This window comes from Argentina silus (assembly GCF_951799395.1).
Source record: "Argentina silus genome assembly, chromosome: 19".
Lineage (NCBI taxonomy): Eukaryota > Metazoa > Chordata > Actinopteri > Argentiniformes > Argentinidae > Argentina > Argentina silus.
The window spans coordinates 15,830,305-15,852,308 of record NC_139673.1 but is presented as its reverse complement, the minus strand read 5'-3'; the positions used below and the strand labels follow the sequence as shown (position 1 = coordinate 15,852,308).

At 45.8% G+C, this 22,004-nt stretch overlaps 2 protein-coding genes across 2 annotated transcripts; one reads left to right on the top strand and one right to left on the bottom strand.

Moving 5' to 3' along the window:
- Positions 1–3,503: 3,503 nt before the first annotated feature.
- LOC310819888 (aggrecan core protein-like) lies at positions 3,504–12,336 on the top strand. The gene is given in 12 exon segments (XM_083691294.1): positions 3,504–3,715; positions 7,553–7,641; positions 7,863–7,954; positions 8,079–8,117; positions 8,119–8,371; positions 8,837–9,011; positions 9,808–9,935; positions 10,166–10,459; positions 10,700–11,023; positions 11,265–11,439; positions 11,566–11,693; positions 12,104–12,336. Coding segments are annotated over 11 exon segments (1,908 nt in total). The 5' UTR covers positions 3,504–3,715; positions 7,553–7,559; the 3' UTR covers positions 12,322–12,336.
- Positions 12,337–12,743: 407 nt separating this feature from the next.
- LOC310819892 (inositol hexakisphosphate and diphosphoinositol-pentakisphosphate kinase 2-like) lies at positions 12,744–21,654 on the bottom strand. The gene is made up of 7 exons (XM_083691299.1): positions 21,520–21,654; positions 17,923–18,431; positions 14,750–14,851; positions 14,374–14,535; positions 13,917–14,038; positions 13,336–13,437; positions 12,744–13,039 (listed from the first exon to the last, which is right to left on the bottom strand). Exons 2-7 carry the CDS (start codon positions 18,073–18,075, stop codon positions 12,745–12,747), a joined length of 936 nt encoding a protein of 311 aa, XP_083547425.1. The 5' UTR covers positions 18,076–18,431; positions 21,520–21,654; the 3' UTR covers position 12,744.
- Positions 21,655–22,004: the final 350 nt, after the last annotated feature.

The window sequence follows — 22,004 nt, the reverse complement described above, 5'->3', positions numbered from 1 at the left end:
AGACAACAGTTCCTGGAATGCCATGTCGTGCAAAGCTGGACTTCATATGCTTAACTACTCCCGTTGCTGTTGTGCTCGTGAGCAGAGCCATCTCAGGATAGTTGGAGTAGTAGTCGATCATCAGTAGATACTCTCTCCCCCTGAAGTGGAACAGGTCTGTCCCAATTTTTTCCCAGGGGTGCTCCGCCCTCATGTCTGTGAGCAGCGGTTCTCTTTGCTGCCTGTGATGGTAAGTAAGGCAAGTGGCACAGTCATTTATCATCTCTGCTATGTCACGATTCATGCCTGGCCAGTAAACAGTCTGTCTGGCTAGTCTCCTTGTTTTCTCTATGCCCAAGTGCCCTTTATGCAGTATTCGGAGGACCTCCTTCCGCAGCTTCGTTGGAATGACTATTTGGTCACCTTTCAGCAACAGGCCATCAGCCACCGCCAACACATCCTGGAATGAGTAGTACTGCGGGCACGCTTGCTTTGGCCACTCATTTCGCATGTGCCATATCACTTTCTGGAGCTGGCAGTCCACTGCTGTCTCCATCACTATCTTCTCTTTCAGGGTAGAGCTCACAGGTAGAGCCTCCACCACAGCATCCACGTGGTCTCTTATGGATTCCTCTGTGCCATCTGTGTTCAGTCCTTGTGCTGGTCTGGCCCTTGACAGAGCATCAGCCACTACCAGGTATTTCCCCGGCTTGTATGACAGTTCATAGGTATACTTCTGTAGACGCATCATCATACGCTGGATGCGTGGTGTCATCTCATTCAAGTGCTTTTTGCTGATTGTTATGAGTGGCTTGTGGTCAGTCTCAAGTTCAATGTGTGGCAAGCCAAAGACATAAGAGTGGAACTTGTCACAGCCAAAGACGATCCCCAGACACTCTTTTTCTATCTGCGCATATCTTTGTTCTGTTTCTATCATGGATCGTGCAGCATAAGCCACTGGTTTCCAAGCACCATCATGATACTGCAGCAAGACGGCCCCCAGTCCATCTTTTGAGGCGTCCGTGGAGATTCGCGTCTTCTTACTCGGATCAAAGAAGGCCAACACTGGCTCTGTGCTTAAAATGTCTTTGATTTCTTTCCACTCTTTGTCATGTGTATGGTGCCAGGACCACTCTGTGTTTGACTGCAGGAGCTGGCGGAGAGCAACAGTCTTTGTGGCAAGATTGGGCACGAATCTTCCCATGTAGTTCACCATCCCTAATGCTCTTTGTACCGCCTTCTTGTCTGTTGGCTGGGGCATGTCAGTCACTGCTTTGATTTTGTTCATGTCCGGCTGTACTCCTGCCGGTGTCAGTCGATCCCCAAGAAACGTGACGTCTTGTGTGCTGAACTGGCATTTCTCCTTGTTCAATCTGAGCCCGTACTTGTGGACTCTCTGAAGTGCTCTGTGCACTCTGCTGTTGAGCTGTTCTTGGGTCTCCGCCCATATGATGACATCATCAATATAAACCCTGACCCCCTCCAGTCCTTCAAACACATTCTCCATTGCACAGTGAACAATTTCTGGTGCTGAGGAGATACCAAAGGGGAGTCTCTGATAGCTGTAGCGCCCAAAGGGCGTGTTGAAGGTGCATAGGTCTGCACTTGCACTGTCAATTTGCAGCTGCCAAAATCCATGTGACGCGTCAAGCTTTGTGAACCATTGTGCCCCAGCCATCTCACTCAGGATCTCTTCTCTTGGGAATTTGATATTGTTCTCTGAGGATGTTTTCGTTTAGGTCTTTTGGGTCCATGCATATCCTGAGAGCTCCATTTGGCTTTCTTACGCAGACCATTGAGTTGACCCACTCCGTGGCTCCCTTGGTGGGTTGAATGACATTTAATGACACCATTCTGTCCAGTTCTTTGCGAAGATCTTGTCTCAGCGGAACAGGAATTCGACGTGGAGCATGCACCACAGGTCTAGCATTATCCTTTAGTTTAATGCTGTATGTGAACGGCAGCACCCCTATGCCATCAAAAATGTTGGGATACTGCACTTCCCAGTTGTCTGCTTGTGATGTGGTGACTCCTGCATTTTTCATCTGCGGTGACTGTACTTTTCTCTCTGTCTTGGCAATGTTTAGAACACGCTTAACAAGTCCCATTTCCTCACAAGCTTGATCTCCCAGTAGGGAATCCTTCCCTTTTGGTACTATCACAAACTGTAGATGTCTCTTAATGTGCTTGTTCTGGACTTGCCCTAACCTGCAGATGCCCTGTGTTTCAATCATTTGTCCATTGTAAGCTCTCAATCCCACTTTTTTGTTTTCTATGACTGGCTTGTGGCGCAGAGCTTTGAAGTCTTTCAATGTAATAAGATTTGCCATAGCTCCTGTGTCAAGTTTCATGTGAATCTCTGTTCCATTTACTCTAAGTGGCACAATCCACCTGTCTGCATTTATTGTGTTCACACTAACTTCCAGTGTCGAAGAGGCCTCATTCATCACAGTGACAGTGTCAGTAAAGAATATGTCATCCACATCATAGCCTTGCTCGCTCTCTTCCATCATATTAATTTGTTTCTTTTCTCTAGCAGATAGGCACACTTTTGCGAAATGATTTTTACCCCTGCACTTCGAGCAAACTTTCCCATATGCGGAGCATTGCCTGAAGCGATGTTTCCCACCGCAGCGCCTACAGTTCATGACGTAGTCTGATCCTGTTTCACGTGCACTAGAACGTTCCCCCTCTGAGCGAGGTGCGCTAGCTCTGACCACCCTGTCTACACCCACTGGTGCTTCAGTAGTAACGGATGGCTTCTCAAAAATCTTTATCTGCATCTCAGTCTGTTCGCTAGATCTGCAAATTCTGAGTGCATCTTCTAATTTCAGACTGTCTTCCCGTAGCAGGCGTTCCCGCACCTTTTTATTGCGTATTCCAAAGACTATCTGATCGCGTAGTATGGAGGACTGCATGTCGCCATAGTTACAGGATTGCACTTTCAGCCTTAGATCAGTCACATACGAGTCAAACGATTCATCTTGCTGCTGTACACGGCAACGAAAGACATGTCTCTCGTATACTTCATTCTTTTTCGGACTACAGTATGCATCAAACTGTTCCAGAACTTTGTCAGTTTGTTTTTATCTCCATCCTCTGTAAACTCAAACGTGTTGTATATTTCTATCGCTTGTGTCCCTGCTATCGTAAGTAACAATGCTACTTTCCTCTCACCGGTCTTGTCGTTGGCGCCAGTTGCAGTCAAATAAAGTTGAAACGCCTGTTTAAACTGTTTCCACGCATAATCCACATTTCCTGTGAGCTTCAATGGTTCTGGTGGTTTTATGACATCCATCCCGTCTTTCTCACACAGACATTAACTTTTAATACTTTTACTCCTGGTACCATGTTATGTTATGGGACTGACACATTAGCTGGTAAGTATTCAACTAACTTTATTAAACATTTCGTGACTTTACAGTACCTAGCTACGGTGGCCTCTTAGGACCATAATAGTGTCTCACAGGATATCCTTACATTTGACAGCTAAACTTTCTCCCCGTTTGAAAGGAGACTCTTTTCGCTCCAAACTCACGCACGGAGCAACACTCTACCTGAGCTCGCGGACTTGTCACCTGTTGACTGGGATTTTAAAGTCGCACATGCTGCAAGTGACATTTACGGAAGAAAATACAAGAAACGAGAATATACAGTTCTCCAAGAAATAAGAAGATTAGCACCTATTTGTAACGTATACATTTACCTTTTCGCCAGGAGTGACTGTGACCGCACGGTGAGTTTGTACTCCCCAATATAGATACAGAGGAGGGTGGATATATATTTTTCATATTTCTATCGTGATTTTATTTAGGACAGAATGTTGTAGTGCTTTATTAGATTAATCTAACACTACTTACAGTCAGTGGTATGTGCGTGGTTATCATGCAACGTCGGTCCTCACCATGGTTACAGCTGCAGTAAGATTGTCTCGCATGCATCTATCCATCTCTTCCTCTATTAAAAATGGGAGCGTGTATGCAGTATGAGCCTGTATATTATGTTGGCGATCATTGTGAAAGATTTACATCGTCTGGAAAATTAAATGTAAGGGCTTATGCATGTTTTGATAACATTAGGATATTTATAAAGACAGCGCAGGAATAAACATTGGTTAATATGGATTCCCTCACAGAGGGTAAGCCTACTGTGAATTATTATATTACTGGGTTTTCTTCTGACATCCAAGATTGAATACTTTAAGATAAATAAATACAATCACTTCAGGAAAACTTCAGTTAAACATAAATTATTGATTGAACCTTCACATTATTACAAGGAAATGCATTGATTGACCCTAATCAGTAGTCTATTGATGTTGTACCAATGTTCTTACTGTTGTGTCTGACCAGCCGGGTATCTAACCTGGGTCATCTGTGTGACTCAAGACTGCCAAGTCACCAAGGCTTCAGCTCACAGGGCTAATATGGTCTCTTGGACTCAATACATAGTTGATTAATGCTGTGCCTAAGCTTGTAGTTTGTGTCATAGACACAAATTCAAAGCATGTTTTTTTTCTTCGGCCTCTCCAATACCCACGAACCAAAAACAAATCACTTTCACATTCAGAGTCTTTTTTTCTTTCATTATCAGAGTGAAATCTCTGTTTTTGTGATTGAGTGTCCTTCACATCCATTAGAGCTATGGAACGGACTTCAATTGCTCCCAACATGCCTTCGCGCTAACCAACCGCCCTCTCCCTCTCGCTGAATGTCCGCAGTGTTACGCTGCCATTGGTCTCCAGCGGTATGGAAAGGGCCTCCTCTGAAATACACTGCCGTGTTTACATTGGCCCTGGTGTCATCAGAGCTCCTATAATAGCAGCTTCAGGGGGAACAGACTAGGTCTTATAGGCCTGAGCGTCTACGGGAATAGACCCTACCACACTAGCTGAATGGACACACTGTGGAGCTAGTCGCTAGCATGGCATTCACATAACGTGGCTGCTGATGAACTGTCACTTTTTAAAACAGGACGTTTTTAGTCCATATTAGCCCTCAAAAGCCCCACTTTTTGCTACCGGCTTTGAGCATTGTTTCGAGGGTATTTCTTTCAAGGCACTTACCAGTTAAGCCTTTGTCAACCCTGTTTTAGATTGCTCTCATGAGGTTTGGGTTCTGTAAAACACGGAGAGCAGTGGTGGCTGGTGGAGGTAGAAACCGGAGGACGGGCTCATTGTAATGCATGACACATGTTTTGATACCATTCCATTGGTGCCATTCCATGCATTATAATGAGCCCGTCCTCTAATTTTTACCTCCACTAGCCTCCCCTGATTGAGAGCAGTTCTTTTATTAAGCCTAAATCAAGTCTAAAGTAAAATACATACAAACCTACTCTAGTAAGGGAGCCTACAGGATGTTTCCTCTGTGCCATAGTGTCCAGGTGTAATCCTCCATGTGTGTATTATCATGGCACAACTGCCCTAGCACAGAGGTGCAGTATCCCTGGGCTGTGCCAGAGGTGGATCCCTCTATCTGGCCTGATGGAATCTTGGCTCACCTGGCAGGTTATCCCAGGACAGTACTGGTCCGATGCTGGGACTGTTCCTCCTGCTCTGACCAAAAGTGCTACTGTATAATTCATGGTGCAATTAGGCCAGTGGAGGCTTGGGGAGGTAGAAATTCGAGGACGGGCTCATTGTAATGCATGGAAAGGAACAACGAATCGTATCAAACATGTGGCACTTGGGCATTGCATTTGTTACATGATCCAAGAGATCTTCTGGTCATTCTAGTGTGTCATTCTAGCCCTGCTGTACCTTGTTCAGGTTCCCTTGTACTCTAGATAGCATTGATAATACCAGTGACGTATGTCGTATTTATGTGAAGATTAGTCTGGAAAACAAGTTGTTCTCCTCAGTGGGTGTAACCCCTTGCTCTGAGAATAGCATGCTGACCACAGTGGTCCCAGTATTTTGTTGAGAGATCACTCCTATGGCTATTTGCTGCTAATGTCCCATGATGTTCCCATCAGCAAAACAGTAGTGTTTGTTTAATTTCTGAAACCTGCCGGTAGTTTGAAATGGCCCAAAGCCGACTGTAGCAATGTCCGTTTGTACACAGAGGCAGACGCAGTATGGAGGTAAGGGATTTTCTCCCGTTTATTTTATCAAAGGGGTTTGCTGGCTCGGCTCGGCTTTCCAGCCTCGTTCAAAGTCTTTTGGCCCTTTTGTCCTGTGCTCGGCTCGGCTCTCCTCCGCTCTCGCCGTCAGCTTCTCCAGCCTAGCTCCCTTACTGAAATGGCAGAAGCACACCCATCTTAAACATTCGCCGGCGAGACTTAATTCGCAGCAGGTGTGCAACAAAAGTCTCGCCGACACAACCCCGGCCACGGTCCTGTAGCTCCCTCTACAGGCCGAACGCTGCATGTCCCCCCACACCGACACAGACACAGACATATATACACACACACACACACACACACACACCCGTGGTATAACCACCGCTTGAGGTGTGGCCAGTAAGGCCAATACGTCATCCACGCAGGTAGCCTGTATGTTATTGGCTGTTCTAAACTCCAGATGTCCTCTGTTACACCCACACACTGACCTGAGCTGTGAGACAGGAGCAGGGAGGGACTCAGAAATAACCCAACTCAGCTCTAACGCAATAACGGAAAACTTGAACGTTTACTTTTGAAATAACTGAGTAGCTCTTTGTTGCTTGCAAAGAATATTGCATGCGTGAGTGTGGGTGTGTGTGTGAGTCAGTGAGTGAGTGAGTGAGTGAGTGAGTGAGTGAGTGTGTTGGAAGATATTCCTGTTGGTCCATGGCATTCTCTTCCCTCCAATTTAGAAGTTTTATCAGTAACTTTCTCCTGTGGGGAAAAGCCCTTCAGCCAGCCAGCCCTAAATTAGCCTTGGCAGGAATATTGTACTGTGTAGCCTACTGCATTCACACATCGTTAATGTGCAGGCATTCATGTGTAACAATAAAGCCCTTTTCATAACCTGTTATATCAGAATGAATTCTTAGACTGTCGAGCAACCCAATATCTAACCAGTGTGGGATAACATTCCTGTGGTCTCTGCCCACAATTGAGCTGTTCTAGAAATGGATGCTAAAGCTACTGTATTCATAACAGTGTACTGTACATGCTCTCCACGCAGTCCGCTGTGATGTCATTCATGGGTTTGGGAGGTATTGGAAGACTGTTCTTCAGGGGCAGCTGGTGGAGGCAGAATTCGGAGGACAGGCTCATTTTAATGCATGGAAAGGAATGTGTGTTTGATACCATTCCTCAATCCATTCTATGCATAATGATGAGCCTGTCCTTCAATTTCATCCTCCAATATTCCATGTCAGGCATCACAATGAGCCTGTCCTCCGATTTCTGCCTTCACCAGCCTCCCTTGGTGGAGATACTGTATATGAAAGTAGTTGCAGTTAGTTGACTGGGGTCACGTCATGATCTTCATAGTGGAGTGTTGCAGAATGGTCTGCTATGTTTTTTCATGGGACAAATTAGGCCCCTCAATTAGTGATAGTGATATACAATAATTATCTTAGAGGTTACATTGAAAGTAATATGACTATGAAAAGAGAATAACTTTTTTCTCTTTTAATTCCAGGTAAAATATGAATAGGTGGTTGTTATTACTATGTGTGTGTCTGCCGGTCATCTCGGCTACATTCACCTACGAGGAACACTCCTTTCTGGGTAAGTGGTCACATAAAGCCACATCGCACAGTGCACAGTTAAAGTTAGTTTAATTCATAACTCACTAGCATGTTTTACAGGCACACGACTCCCTGTTTTATGTCCATAAAATGACATGCTTCTTATTTGTTGATGTATGTTTGTGTGTGTGTGTGTGTGTGTGTGCGTGTGTGCGGGTGTGTGTGTGCGGGTGCGGGTGTGCCTGCCCTCTCCTCCCACAGACCCTGAGGACATCCTGAGTGTAAGCATCCCTCTGGAGTTCCCTCAACGCCCTCTTCTGGGTGGCACCCTGGTGCTGCCCTGCTACTTCCAGGTAGGACTTCCTGCCAGTGACACCATAACCCAATAAAAATAAAATAATAAACCAATTGATAAATCAACCAGTAAGTTATTGTGATGCCATATTCCATTATCACTCCCTCCCTACCTACCTCCAGGACCATACTGTCCACGACCCAGGTGCCCCCACCATCGCCCCCCCTGTCCCACCGCATCAAATGGAGCCACGTCACCAAGGAGCGGGTGTCTGTCATCCTAGTGGCCATGGACGGAGAGGTCCGGGTGGAGGAGGAGTACCTGGACCGGGTCCACATGGTGGGCTATCCTCAGACCCCCACAGACGTCAGTATCAAGATCACAGAGCTGCGCTCCAATGACTCTGGCATCTACCGCTGTGAGGTCCAGCACGGCATCGAGGATAGCTTTGACACCGTGGACGTCCATGTTCAAGGTAGGGAGGGAGGAAAGGCAATGTTAGTGTCACTCACAGGCTGAGTGAATTGATCTTAGATGTATAGATCTTACCTTGTAAGTATCCAGGAAGTGAAAAGATAGACAAATCTTGTTCAAGGATTTACTTTGGCTTCAATGGCAGCTATGCCAATGTCACGCCCAGGTGACACAACCTGTGCATGACATATGATCAGATGACTTGTCAAGGTATGGTTATATGTTATGATATGATCAGGGGAGGCTGGTTGAGGTAGAAATCGGAAGACGGGCTCATTGTAATGCATGGAATAGAATGAGGAATGGTATCTTTGACATGATATGATATGATATGATATATACACATAGGGCCACATATAAGCGCTCTGGTCAAAAGTAGTAAACTAGTATATGGGGAGAATAGGCTGTCATTTGAGATACTGTACTGTAGCCACTGTTACCGTAAAGCCCATGTGTCTCTCCTCAGGTATTGTGTTCCACTACCGGGCCATCACCACACGTTACACTCTGACCTTTGAGAAGGCCAAGGCGGCGTGCATCCAGAACAATGCGCTCATCGCCACCCCAGAACAGCTTCAGGCCGCCTACGACGAGGGCTTGCACCAGTGTGACGCCGGCTGGCTCTCTGACCAGACCGTCAGGTCAGTCTATGTGTTATACTGTATATATCTATACTAGAGCAGAGGTGGCAAAAAAACTCTAACTTGTGGGTTGCATCAGTGGGTGCACCTCAATAGTCTATAAGAAGCTTTCTCTCCTCGTCTGCTTTATGTCATCTGCACTGAAGTGAAAGAACAGGACAGGCTAAAACAAAACCTCTTGCACATCCACCAGGTTGCTTTCATCTATCATAATGTTGTCAGATCAGTGCAGATTACGGAGAGGAGATGATATTGTTTGAAGATAAGGGAGAGGAGATTGCCTAACCTGTCTCTGTCCTCCAGTTCAATTACAGTACATAAAGGATGATGCTGTGATGTATTTTTGTTTTAAGGTTTTCCATTTCCTGTGGAGTTTTGGTTTCCAGTGTTTGGTTTTGATCCTCTGAGCGTGTCACTTCCTTTACTGAGCCTCTGAGCGTGTCATTTCCTGTAGAGACACAGAGCCTCTCTCTTGTCCTCTTTTTTATCCCTGGCCGAACCCACAGGGTTGTGTTTGCCTTCCTATGATCTCTCCTGCTCTGTTGACCACCTCCTCACTATGAGAGAATGCTAAATGCTCTCCCTGCTAAACCCCTGTAGCTGATTTCTCACAAGCACCATGGACCATTGGTCAGCTTATCCAAAAGATTTCTTCGAGAGACCCTCTGTATTGACACAGCATTTGGAATGACGCAAATAGGATCATTCTATCCTATTTATAATACAAATAAAGAGTTTCAGAAACTGCTTGTGTAGATTTGATGTGATCCTAACTGCTACTGTCTTTGAACCAAAGGTACCCAATCCATGATCCACGTGAGAACTGCTATGGCGACAAAGAAAAATTCCCTGGGGTGCGAACCTACGGAGTGAGAGATGTCAACGAGACTTATGATGTGTACTGTTTCGCTGAGAAGATGACAGGTACCCTAAGAGGACATCCTGGCTCTTTCACATGTGTTTTGTTTGTTGTTGTTGTTATTATGATTGTAAAAGGGCATTGTCAGTGACCTAACTGGGAAAATAAAAGCTGATTATACATGTTTGATAAATGAGAATGCGTTCAGGACATGATGAAAACTGATATTCAAGACACACCAACCAGTCTATCCTATTGAACGTTATGATCATTTCTCCTCCATCTCCACTCCTAGGAAGGGTCTTCTACTCTGGCTCTGTGGCTAAGTTCACCTTCTCCGAGGCTGAGGAGCAGTGCTTTAAGCAGGGGGCCCAGTTGGCTACTACAGGCCAGCTGTACCTGGCCTGGCAGGCTGGCCTGGATGTCTGCAACGCCGGCTGGCTGGGGGACAGGAGCGTCCGCTACCCCATCAATATCGCCCGGCCGCAGTGTGGAGGGGGACTGCTGGGGGTGCGGACCGTGTACCTCCATGCCAACCAGACAGGATATCCTCTCCCAGAGTCTCGCTATGATGCCTTCTGCTACACAGGTACTGAAGGTTACCATGGGAATGGGAACCATGTCACATTTCATGTTTTTACAAGCGGTTATTGTTTACCTATACCTTTATGGCATTGGGTTTGACTCTGTTAAAACGGTTACTGTTTGAGTGATGACGATGATGTTTTGTCTTTCACCATTTAGCTACTTAGTGTACATACAGTACAACAACCACCCGAGACATCCACAACATGTAAACCTTCCCCCTTTCACCCTCTGCCTTACCCAGAATCCCCTGACGAGGAGGGTTCGGCCATGCTGCCGACAACTACAGAGGCAGGGAGTGGCGTGCTGAGCATTGCCACAGTGACGGGGACTCCCGAGGTGTTCTTCAGGAAGACGACCACAGAGAGCGAGGCGAACCGAGGGGAGCTGGTTACCCAGAGGCCCACAGGTGTGGACTTCACCTACTTGGGCCAGAATGCCACGGAGCTGCCCTTACCTGAGCCCCCCAGTGTCACAGAGGTCATCACTGATGTGGTGGAGAGAGTTACCGCCAGGCCCGTTGTCGGGAGTGAGGTCATCAGGGGAACCGGGGACCAGTCACCCACAGGTCAGTGAGCTGATATGTGGTGGATTTGAGTGTAAAAATCGAATGTGTAGCAACGCTATCATAATTGACAGAGACAGACTATAAACTTAGGCTAGTTTTGACACGCTATTTTTGTGAGTTTTTTTTCAGAATTTCCAACGAGTGTTCTTTTTACACTCTCTAGACTCTTAACAAAAACAAAAATAATGAATTTCAAAATTCAAATGAGAAACGTAGAGACTTTGTCCTCTCCAATGTGTAGGGGTCGTCTTCCACTACCGTGCTGGCTCCAGCCGCTACACCTTCACCTTTGTAGAGGCCCAGCTGGCCTGTCAGAGACTGGGAGCCTCCATCGCCACCCCAGAGCAGCTCCTCGCTGCCCACCAGGCTGGCTACCACCAGTGTGATGCAGGCTGGCTCCTGGACCAGACTGTCAGGTAAGAGTCAAGTCAGCACATACACATACACATACACATACACACGCACGCACCCCATTTATCCTTTTGATGTATCATTATACCTATTCATATTAAGGAACAAAGCTACTTCCTCATGCACCTCAGGTACCCCATTGCGTCGTCCCGTGAAAAGTGTTCTGGGGACCTGGAGCATCTCCCAGGAGTCAGGTCCTATGGTCTGAGACCAGCTGATGAGCGCTACGATGTCTACTGCTACATCGATGGACTCAAGGGTGAGCTGCTCCCCAATGATAACCCAATGAGATGTTGTTGTGCTTCATGTTATCTTGACCTTGGATCTTAGTGTGTGTGTCCATCAGTGAAGGCTGGCGGAGGTAAAATCTGAAGACAGGCTCATTGTAATGCAAGGAATGCAAGCTTATTTGTAGTCAGTGTACAGTACAGTAGTCAGAGTCCAAATGTACAGTACAGTACTGACTGTTGGCTCGTCGTAAGTTGCTTGAATAGCTTTATAAATGTTAAGAGATTATTATAACTTATCACAAACCATGACAGTAGCATCATACAGTACAGTAGGATTTGTTTTTAGAACACCATCACACCAGTGTTTCTCTTCTTTTCCATCCCCCATCCATTCATCCTTTCTTTCTCCCCCTCCCTCTCTTCTCCCTCTGTTCTCCAGGTGAGCTGTTCCATGCTGGCTCCAGTGAGGGTTTCACCTATAATGAGGCTCTGTCTCACTGTCAGGAGCAGAATGCTACCCTGGCCTCCATCGGAGAGCTCTATGCAGCCTGGAAACTGGGCTTCGACAAGTGCAGAGCAGGCTGGCTCATCGACCGCAGTGTCCGCTACCCCATCAACAACGCGTGCCAGGGTTTTCAGAGCTGGCCAGTCCCTTGACGGACCTCACCCGGAAGGGTGCCCCGGATCCGGTCCAATGGTCGGGCCAGTGCCAGGGGTCGTTCGAGGCCCTTAAGGGAGCTCTTTGTGGAGAAACGGTCCTGTATGCGCCTGATTTTAACCTCCCTTTCTCCCTACAGACGGACGCGTCGGATAGAGGGCTGGGAGCAGTGCTGACCCAGCGCGTGGAGGGGGCCGACCGACCGGTGCTGTACCTGAGCCGCAAGCTGTCGGAGAGGGAGGGCCGGTACAGCACCGTGGAGAAGGAGTGCCTGGCCATCAAGTGGGCGGTCGGCACCCTCCGCTACTACCTGCTGGGTCGCGCTTTCACCCTCTACTCCGACCATGCCCCCCTCCAGTGGCTCCACCGCATGAAGGATGTGAACGCGAGGATCACCCGGTGGTATCTCGCGTTGCAGCCCTTCAACTTTTCGGTCGTGCACAGACCGGGGGCGCAGATGGTCGTGGCAGACTTCCTCTCCCGTGCAGGGGGGGGGGGGAGTAGGTTGTCGGCCGTCGGGTCCCCGGCCTGTGTCGGGCGGAGGGGGTATGTGGGGGGACATGCAGCGTTCGGCCTGTAGAGGGAGCTACAGGACCGTGGCCGGGGTTGTGTCGGCGAGGCTTGTTGTACACCTGTTGCAAATAAAGTCTCGTTGGCGAGTGCTTAACATGTGTGTCTCCATGACGAATTATAGCTATGACACAGCGCAGCTCCATCCTGAGTGGGGGGGGGGTGGGGGTGGGATGGGTGGGGGTGGGGGTATAAGATAACATTATTACTTTATTATCCCCTTGAGGAAATGTTGTCTGTGACATTGTGTTACATTAAAATACATTACACCCAGAATTGCAGGGCATAGACAATGACATACAAATGTGGTAAAGGCTTGACAAGTTAACAATCAGAGCCATTAGCATTTTTCTGCCTCCAAATGATCTGGTCTTCACAATGATTTTGATGATTTTTATTGTAAGAGACTGGAGTTGTGCTTGTCTAAGTGTGGTGTAACTCACATGGTCCCAGACGTGGTGGGGACTATGGGGATGTCCTCTGCCTCGGTGGGGATGGACCAGGGGATGTGGAACTGTGGAGCTAGCTCTCGCATCACTATATTCCTACAGAGAGAGAGGACAGAGAGGAGAGGAGAGGAGAGGAGAGGAGCGGAGAGGAGAGGAGAGGAGAGGAGAGGAGAGGAGAGGAGAGGAGAGAGGAGAGAAAGGAGAGAGAAGAGAGAGAGAGGAGAGATATTGTCAACTCATGAACCATCACGATCATCTGGATTGTCTGCAATTATAAGCACTAACAATATATATATTTTATTTAATTCAACCATTATTTATCCAAGTTAGTCTCACTGAGATCCAATATATTTAAATATATAATCTTAGATATATATGTACATCCACTTCAAAACACATAGCAAAAACACTTCAATATAGACATGATTAGTTCAATCAGAGTTGATAGAACAAGGCTGGAACCCAAGCCTGCTAACAGTGTGGTCCTCTTGGATCCAGACGTCCCACCCCTGGCGTAGGGTAACCATACTCAAATACAATATGACAGAAATAGCCGCTGGTGTGGCTTCGCGTACCCCAGGATCTTGGCACAGTCGTCATAGTACTTCATGGAGTTCTTCACGAAGCTGAAGCCATTGACGTCACACACGTAGGAGTGTCCGTTGGCTCGCAGAAGGTCAAACCCACACACCGTTTGCTGTAGTGACGAGAATTGTCGGTGAGTCACATTGAATCACATGCAGTGTCGTTGAGAGAGTGTTGTTGAGAACAGTTTCAGAAAAAGGGGGAGGCTGATGGAGGTAGAAATCTTTGACAGACACAACCTCCACAGGTTGTATCTACTCCACTTCATTTATCAATCATTGCGCTAAGAACAGTTATGCATCATGTCGAGACTCCACAACAGCAAAGAAGAACAGATATATTCTATAGTATGTGGCTCATGCAAGTAGCCAAAAGCCCAAAACACCTGGTGTTACGATCCCCAAGCTCCAGCCAACGGAGCCCCCTGAAGGAGGAGCCATAGCTGACCTTGAAGGCCAGGCAGACCTTGCGTGCCACCAGTTTCTCCATGGCGGTGAGCATGACAGGGTAGCGGATCTCCTTCCCCTCGCTGTCCCTCTCCACCTTCCCATCCAGAGCTGGGGACTTACGGGCCTCAGCGTGGGCATAGTCAGGTCCCACGGTGTACACCTGCAGTCACGCATGCACACACACACACACACACACACACATATATATATATATATATATATATATATATAAGTACATTACAACACAGATACAGTGTTGTATCTGTAGTATACTGTGCACGCGGGCGCACACACACACGCATACACGCATACACACACACACACATACATACACACACACACACACACACACACACACACACACACACACACACCTTAACGTCGGTGCCATCCGTTGGCATGAACTCTTCATAGATGTAGGAGCCTGTCTTTCTGACGTTGCTCTCTGGAGAGTACACGCTGCTTCGGCTCCCAATCTGAGAGAGAAACACAGTGTTAGATCTGAGAGAACCTCCGTCTCTATCAACTATCCACTTCAGCAAAGGAAAGTGCTTGTGTGTGCGGACTGAAAATGTATGTTTAACAGGAAAAGAGATGCTATCTGGACATAATCTGACTGATTCATGTGAAGATTTAGGTTTAGCTTTAGTCATGTTCTCAGTAGACAAGGTTGAGAGTAATGTTGCTAATGACAAAAGTGATAAAACCAGACATTGAGGTTGAGAAGCTATAAAACCTGACAAAGAACACATTTTATATGCTGATTATTTTATTACGAGGTTTAACAACGGTACTGAAAGCCCTCTGAGAATGTAAAGTGGGATCACGCTGAATAAACACAGGAATCGGATATCAAGTATATATACAGTCATGAGAAAAAATTAGGACACCCTATGAAAACCTTTGTCTTCTTCAACATATTCAAACATATGGACATTTGATATTCATTTGAACAATATTGAAAAATTTAGGTAATATAACTAAACAAATACAACTGAAACAAATTATTTTAAAAATGATTGGTAAAATGTAATTAATAGAAATGCAATCTTCTTGTGAGGAAAAAGTTAGGACACCCCCACATTTAGTTCCACTTAAAATGCCTAAAATTATAATAAAGAGCACCACATCAGGTGCAAATGATTAGAACATCGTTACAGAGGATTTTGGAGGAGCCTGTCCTATTTAAGCCTCAGATATTTAGTTTGGTTTGCTCTTGATTGTTGAAGTGAGTTGCATCACCATGGCGAGATCAAAAGAGCTCTCTGAGGCCTTCAGAAGAAAAATTGTAGATGCATATGAGTCTGGGAAGGGATATAAAAAGATCTCCAAACTATTCGAAATTGGCCATTCCACTGTCCGGAAAATAATTTACAAGTGGAGAACATTTAAAACCACCACCAACATGGCCAGGTCAGGCCGCCCAAGCAAGTTCAGCCTAAGAGCTGACCGAAAGATGCTTAAAGAAGTCTCCAACAATCCCAGAATGTCATCACGAGACCTACAGGTATCTCTTGCCACAATTGATGTCAAAGTACATGCATCCACCATAAGAAAGAGACTGAACAAGTTTGCATTACATGGGAGGTGTGCAAGGAGGAAACCCCTGCTGTCAAAAAAAAACATCAGGGCAAGACTAAAGTTTGCCAGAGAACACCTAGAGAAAGACCAGAACTTCTGGAACAATGTGCTTTGGACAGATGAATCCAAAGTTGAACTATTTGGGCACAGTAAGAGTAGACATGTTTGGCACAAAACCAAGACAGCATTTGAGAACAAGAACCTCATACCAACTGTGAAGCATGGGGGTGGAAATGTCATGGTTTGGGGCTGCTTTTCTGCAGCAGGGCCTGGTCAGCTCACCATCATAGAATCCACTATGAATTTTGTATTGTATCAGAGGGTGCTTGAGGAAAATGTGAGACCATCTGTTCGAAAGTTGAAGCTGAAGCAGATGTGGACCATGCAACATGACAATGACCCAAAACATTCCAGTAAATCTACCAAGGAATGGCTCAAGAAAAATAAATTGAGAGTTCTGGAATGGTCAAGTCAAAGCCCGGATCTTAATCTTATTGAGATGCTGTGGATTGATTTGAAACTGGCTGTGCATGCAAGACACCCCTCGAACATCACACAGCTGAAAGAATTCTGCAAGGAGGAGTGGGAAAAACTTTCTCCCAATTGATGTCAGAGACCTGTAGACAGTTATAAGAAACGTCTAATTGAGGTTATTTCAGCCAAGGGGGGCAATACTAGCTATTAGGGCATAGGGTGTCCTAACTTTTTCCTCAGTAGGAATTGGCATTATTGTTAATTTTTCGTTAAATAAATGATTACAAAGTTACATTTTCATAGTTTTTTGTTCAATTACATCCCCTTTATCTATAGACATTGTTAGAAAGAAGATAACATATTGATATGTCCATATTTTTAAGAGAATAACTTAATATTTTGGGGGGTGTCCTAACTTTTTCTCATGACTGTATATACACAAGGCGGGAAAGAAATATTCTGAGAAACATAAATCATCTATAGCAGGATTACAGTCGTAGTCATAACATTTGTGTGTGCAGGTTTTGTTTAAAAGTACACAAATATGATTGACTAAATATTATGAATGACTAAAGACATTATAATCCGACTTAACAAAAACATGTCATTGTTTATGACATCTCCATATTCATGCTCCCCACCTTCTTGATAAAACACATAAGAGATGCTAACTTTGATCTCTAAATAATCTCCACTGCCCACCACATCGGAAACAGAGGGTTCTGTCTCTTTGATCTAGAACACTGATTTATGATGTTCTTCTCGCTCTCTGTCGGAACACTAGATACAATCTAATGTCACAGTGTTCCGTTCTGCTTATTACCAGAGAGAGAGAGGAGGGAGAGGGGAGAGAGAGGAGGGATGTGGCTTCAAGCACAGCCGGGTCTATTTCTGAACTGTTAATGTGCCCTAAAATAACAGCCATTACAACTGACTTGAGGCTGAGGGGGTGGAAGAGTGTAGGGAAGATAAAAAACAGGTCTGGAAACAGCCAGACATCTTCTGTGTTACCAGATTTAAAATAACTAGATAGGTGTTAGCAATACAGCAGAGCAGATACGGCTGGTGGAGGTATTCCACCGATTTCGGCCTCCACTAGCCTCCCCTATTGCCGACGCTTACCTAACCCTATTGGAAGGCTGTTCTGAAGGAACACGTATGGTTAGGGAATGGGGACCAGGACGGTCAGAAGAGAGACCTCTATGAAGGAGCAGCTAAGTGTATGGTTAGGGAATGGGGACCACAAAGGTCAGAAGAGAGACCTTTCTGAAGAGCCGTTGGCTGCCCCCGCCAGCTGAGGTGGGGTAGTAGATGTAGACGTTGTGGTCTTCAGCACAGACAGGCTTCTCCACGAAGGGTTTAGGAAACACCTCGCCGTCTAATGCGGCCGTCTAAACACCTCGCCGTCTAAAGTCTAATGCGGTCTTGTGTGGTCTTGTGCGGTCATATTTAGTTTTGGTTTCAGTGTGTTCGTGTGTGGCCTCCTACGTACCGAGTCAGCGTCCTCGTCGTCCTCGTACAGCTCCATGTCTGTCCTCATGCTGCAGCCGTAGTCCTCCAGGCCCTCGCTCTCATCGTCCTCGCAGCCCACGAAGAATCTGGGAGCGCCGCGCTGGCTCTCGCCCGGGCTGGCGGGCTCTGACATCACAGTCCCCGGCGGCTGCCCTCAGCGTCCCGCAGCGCCATCGCCACACCAACACACCGTCGCCGTAGAGGGTCGCCGATGGGGGGGGGGGGGGGGGGGGGGGTTGGGTTGGGTTTGGAATGGAGGTAAATGGGACAGGGGATGGTTAGGGGGGGGGCAAGGGTTCAGAAGGGGTATAAGGAGAGGGTGAATGTGTTGTGAGTGTCTCTGAGGTGGTGCTGCTAAAGTTGTACTCTTCATTCAGCAGTTCAAGGTGTCGTATTGCTGGGCAGGGCTTCTCAGGCGACCTCAGGGGCAGATATCACCATCCGAAGACAGCCCATTGCTCTGAGTGTGTGTCCACGATTAACATAATCCTACAAATGAAACACGAACACACATAAATCACACTAGGACATTCTGTAGCTGATATAGGATTTCATACAGGCCTAGTTCCAAACCGTTCCATTGCTCTGTGAAACCAGAGGCCTAATTCCATACCGACTGCTTCCAAACTGCTGTGAAGAATTGAACACCGAACCTCCCACCTCTGAGTGTGGCCGGGCTCGTCTATGGGAGCAGTCAGTGTGGCGTGGAGAACTGATAGTGTAAGTACCCAGCACCATGCTAATGTTACACCGCTAGGCCTGGCATCAGCAGAATGACGCGGCAATCTGGGGCCTGGTAAACAGAGAGAGAACTGCCATCTCCAGTGAACCGTGATGACCAGTATAGACAGGCATAGCCTACATCTCCCGCCGGGCCCCTCTGTTCACTGTAACCACTCATTACCCCAACATGCCAATGTCATAAAGCACTCTGAAGGACGCAACATCAGTCTCTCTGATCTCATATTTAGACAGCGGATTCTAAAGATGAATGTTGCTACTTGATACACCTAAATGGAACTCTATTGAATATGAAAACATTAAAATGTAATCCTTTGATGTGTCAAATTGTGACTCTGTTTGTGAGTATTTTACTATGGGGAGGCTAATTGTGGAAGCAATATTGCTGTGACTGAAAGACAATGAAGCCGCCCAGAGGAACCCAATTAGGCTAGATCCTGCAATATATTTTTTTATTTAAATTAAAACATTTATTTATAGTATCCAGAAACATTTAAAAGTGACAGCATCCTGAGCTCAAAATGAGGCCAAATCCAAATGTAGCCAAAGGTTCATATAGACGGTTAACCTACCATAGCATCGCACAGCGGGCATAACAGACAGACAGACAATGGTGTTTGATTTCTGCCACGACCACACACGGCTGACAGCTCAATTCGGCTGAGACTGCAAGACAGTAGCCAAGTCCACACAGTAGCTCAAGCATTTAAAAGACTGATAGACCTGCAGCCACCATTAACTTGCTGCAGTGGAGAAAGCTCAAAGGACAATATTTTCGTTAATGGGGAGCAAAAGTCAAGTCTGCCTTCAGTAACTTCTATTAGGCTACAAATAAAGCAAATTAGTTCTCTGAATACATTTTTTGATACACTTTGATATTCGGCTGATGGTTTGGCAAATTGCTGAAACACAAGTCATTTTTCCTCTCATCTCCGCTTTGTCTCTACTCGAAAATAATAATAATGGAGAACTCAAACCGTCAAAACATTTAGAATGCCCGTTCCTAATAATAAGAGCATAGGCTGGATCTAATCACAACTACGCTCACACTTCCACCAAGTATGTTAGGCTACATCAGGGATTCCACTGTATGCAATTGAAGGAGGAATGGTACCATGGTACAATGGTACAATGGTATTCCATGCATTACAATGAGCCCGTCCTCCGATTTCCTGCTCCACAAGCCTCCCCTGGGCTACATGCTCAATACAGGGTCAATGCAAAACATCCCTATAGGTAAACTGCGTGCAGGTTGGCGTAGAATCTAAAAGGATAATACTGAAAAGGTGATTCATCTTCATAAGCCCATCTTTCAGAAAGAGTCTCTCAAGTCCCTTCAGCTGAGAAAATATTCACACACACACATACATACATACATATACACATATATATATAGACCTGTCTCAACCAGTCAACCAAGTGAATAGTTAAACACATGGCACCGAACTTGGTATTCAAATTAAAACCCAGGTAAACATAGGGGATAATCTTTTCTGCATCTTGGCACCGTTTATTTCAAGTAAACTCTTTCCATGCTTAAGTGGATTACTGAGGAGCTTTTGAGCCAGGGCTTAAATCCTTCTATTACACCTGTTTACTTTGCTAGGGCGCCATAGGGTGACTGCCTCTCGAGTTGAGACAGCATAACCTGTTATTTAACAGCCGTCCGGCCCGTTTCTGGTTCACAATCAGACAGATAACTCAATGATATGGCCTAAATGGACAGTACTGTATGCTCACATGCAATACATTTAAAAAATGTTATGAAAATGCATTTTGTTCTGTGATATGTCATTGACATGTGACTATAGGCAGATGGGCTAACATCTGTTAGTGGCAGTCTGTAATGGAAGGTTTGAGTAAAGTGACGTCAATCAAACTGTTGAGGCTGGTGGAGGCAGAGATCAGAGGACAGGCTCATTATAATGCATGCCACCCCTGCCAGCCACCCCTGCAATCGATGTACACCTGTTTCCAAGAAAGACAACAAGGGGATTTTTTGTCACCGTACTCATGGCCAGGCCAAGACACAGATGTACCCTTCATTACTTTAGATGAAAATAGCAGCTGTTAACACTAAACCAGATTTCCTTCTTTCAAGCAATACCATGTATTGCAGGATATTGTTGGCCCTTTCTCTACAATACCCTTATGCATGTGGTTCGTTGTGTCAACACGATTATGAAGGTTGGAGAGCAGCCTCAGTCCATAGATTTCACAGTGCTGAGGATTAACAATAGAAGAGTATTTAGCAAGCAAGCTATGTGTGATCTTGGCTGATGTTGAATATCTCTACACTCTGAGACGACAACAACATCTACTAGGGGGCATTTTGCATGTCCTACTTTTGAAGACCAAAAAGAGGAGTTTTATAAACAAATGTGTCTAAATTGACAATGTTGAAAGAGGTCAAACGGTTTGCTGCACGGGTCAGGAGACCCACTTGTTGGCTGCATCAAACTGGCTAACAATCAAGCTGATTCGGGGCTTAGTTGGCCTGGCACCATTGAAGCATTAGTAACCCACATCGGGGCATTATAGCGAGGTACCAATGATACGTCATACATAAATGTAAGCTTTCGGACCCGACTGTCAGATCCGAAACACGTTCCTTTCGTTAGATAAACAGCGATATAGAAAGATAGCTAGCGCCGTTAGCCACCACAGAGTAGCTCGCTCGCTAATGTAAACAACTTTGTGTCCGTGCCATTTTTGTCCGAGTGTGTAGCCTAATGAATGCACCCTATGGAGCGGATGTCAAATACATAGCACACAAAAAGCTAGATATCAATGCACAATCCCATAAATATAGCTGTCAAAGCGTAACGTTACTTACAAGAAAATTATTTTGTTGACGCCTGTTTGCTTCCTTTTTCCCTTGACAGCTTGAATCTGTATTCTCAGAACGAGAATAACCGGCAGGTTCCGACAATAAGACTTCCGGTTTTGTTTTCGCGACTTCAAAATAAAAGAGCGAGGTAATAGATCACTGTGTGGGATCACAATATTTTATCATACAGAGTGCTGTTGGCTTTTTACTGTGGCCCAAACATTTGAAAATGATTTGTGTATAGTGCATAATGTGTTCCCTATGTAGTCTAGATGGGGCACTTTGAACTCTTGGGCCACAGTAAAAAGCCAACAACACTCTGGTACCAACCCCTCATGGTTGGTAGTAAGGTGGTAGTAAAAATCAAATGTAGCCTTGGAAAATGATTTGTGTACAGTCCATTATCTGTCCCCTATGCAGTGCAGCAGTCTTTCATCGGGGTGATTAGGATATTAGAAGAACCCTTAAAAACACAAATAATACATTGAGAG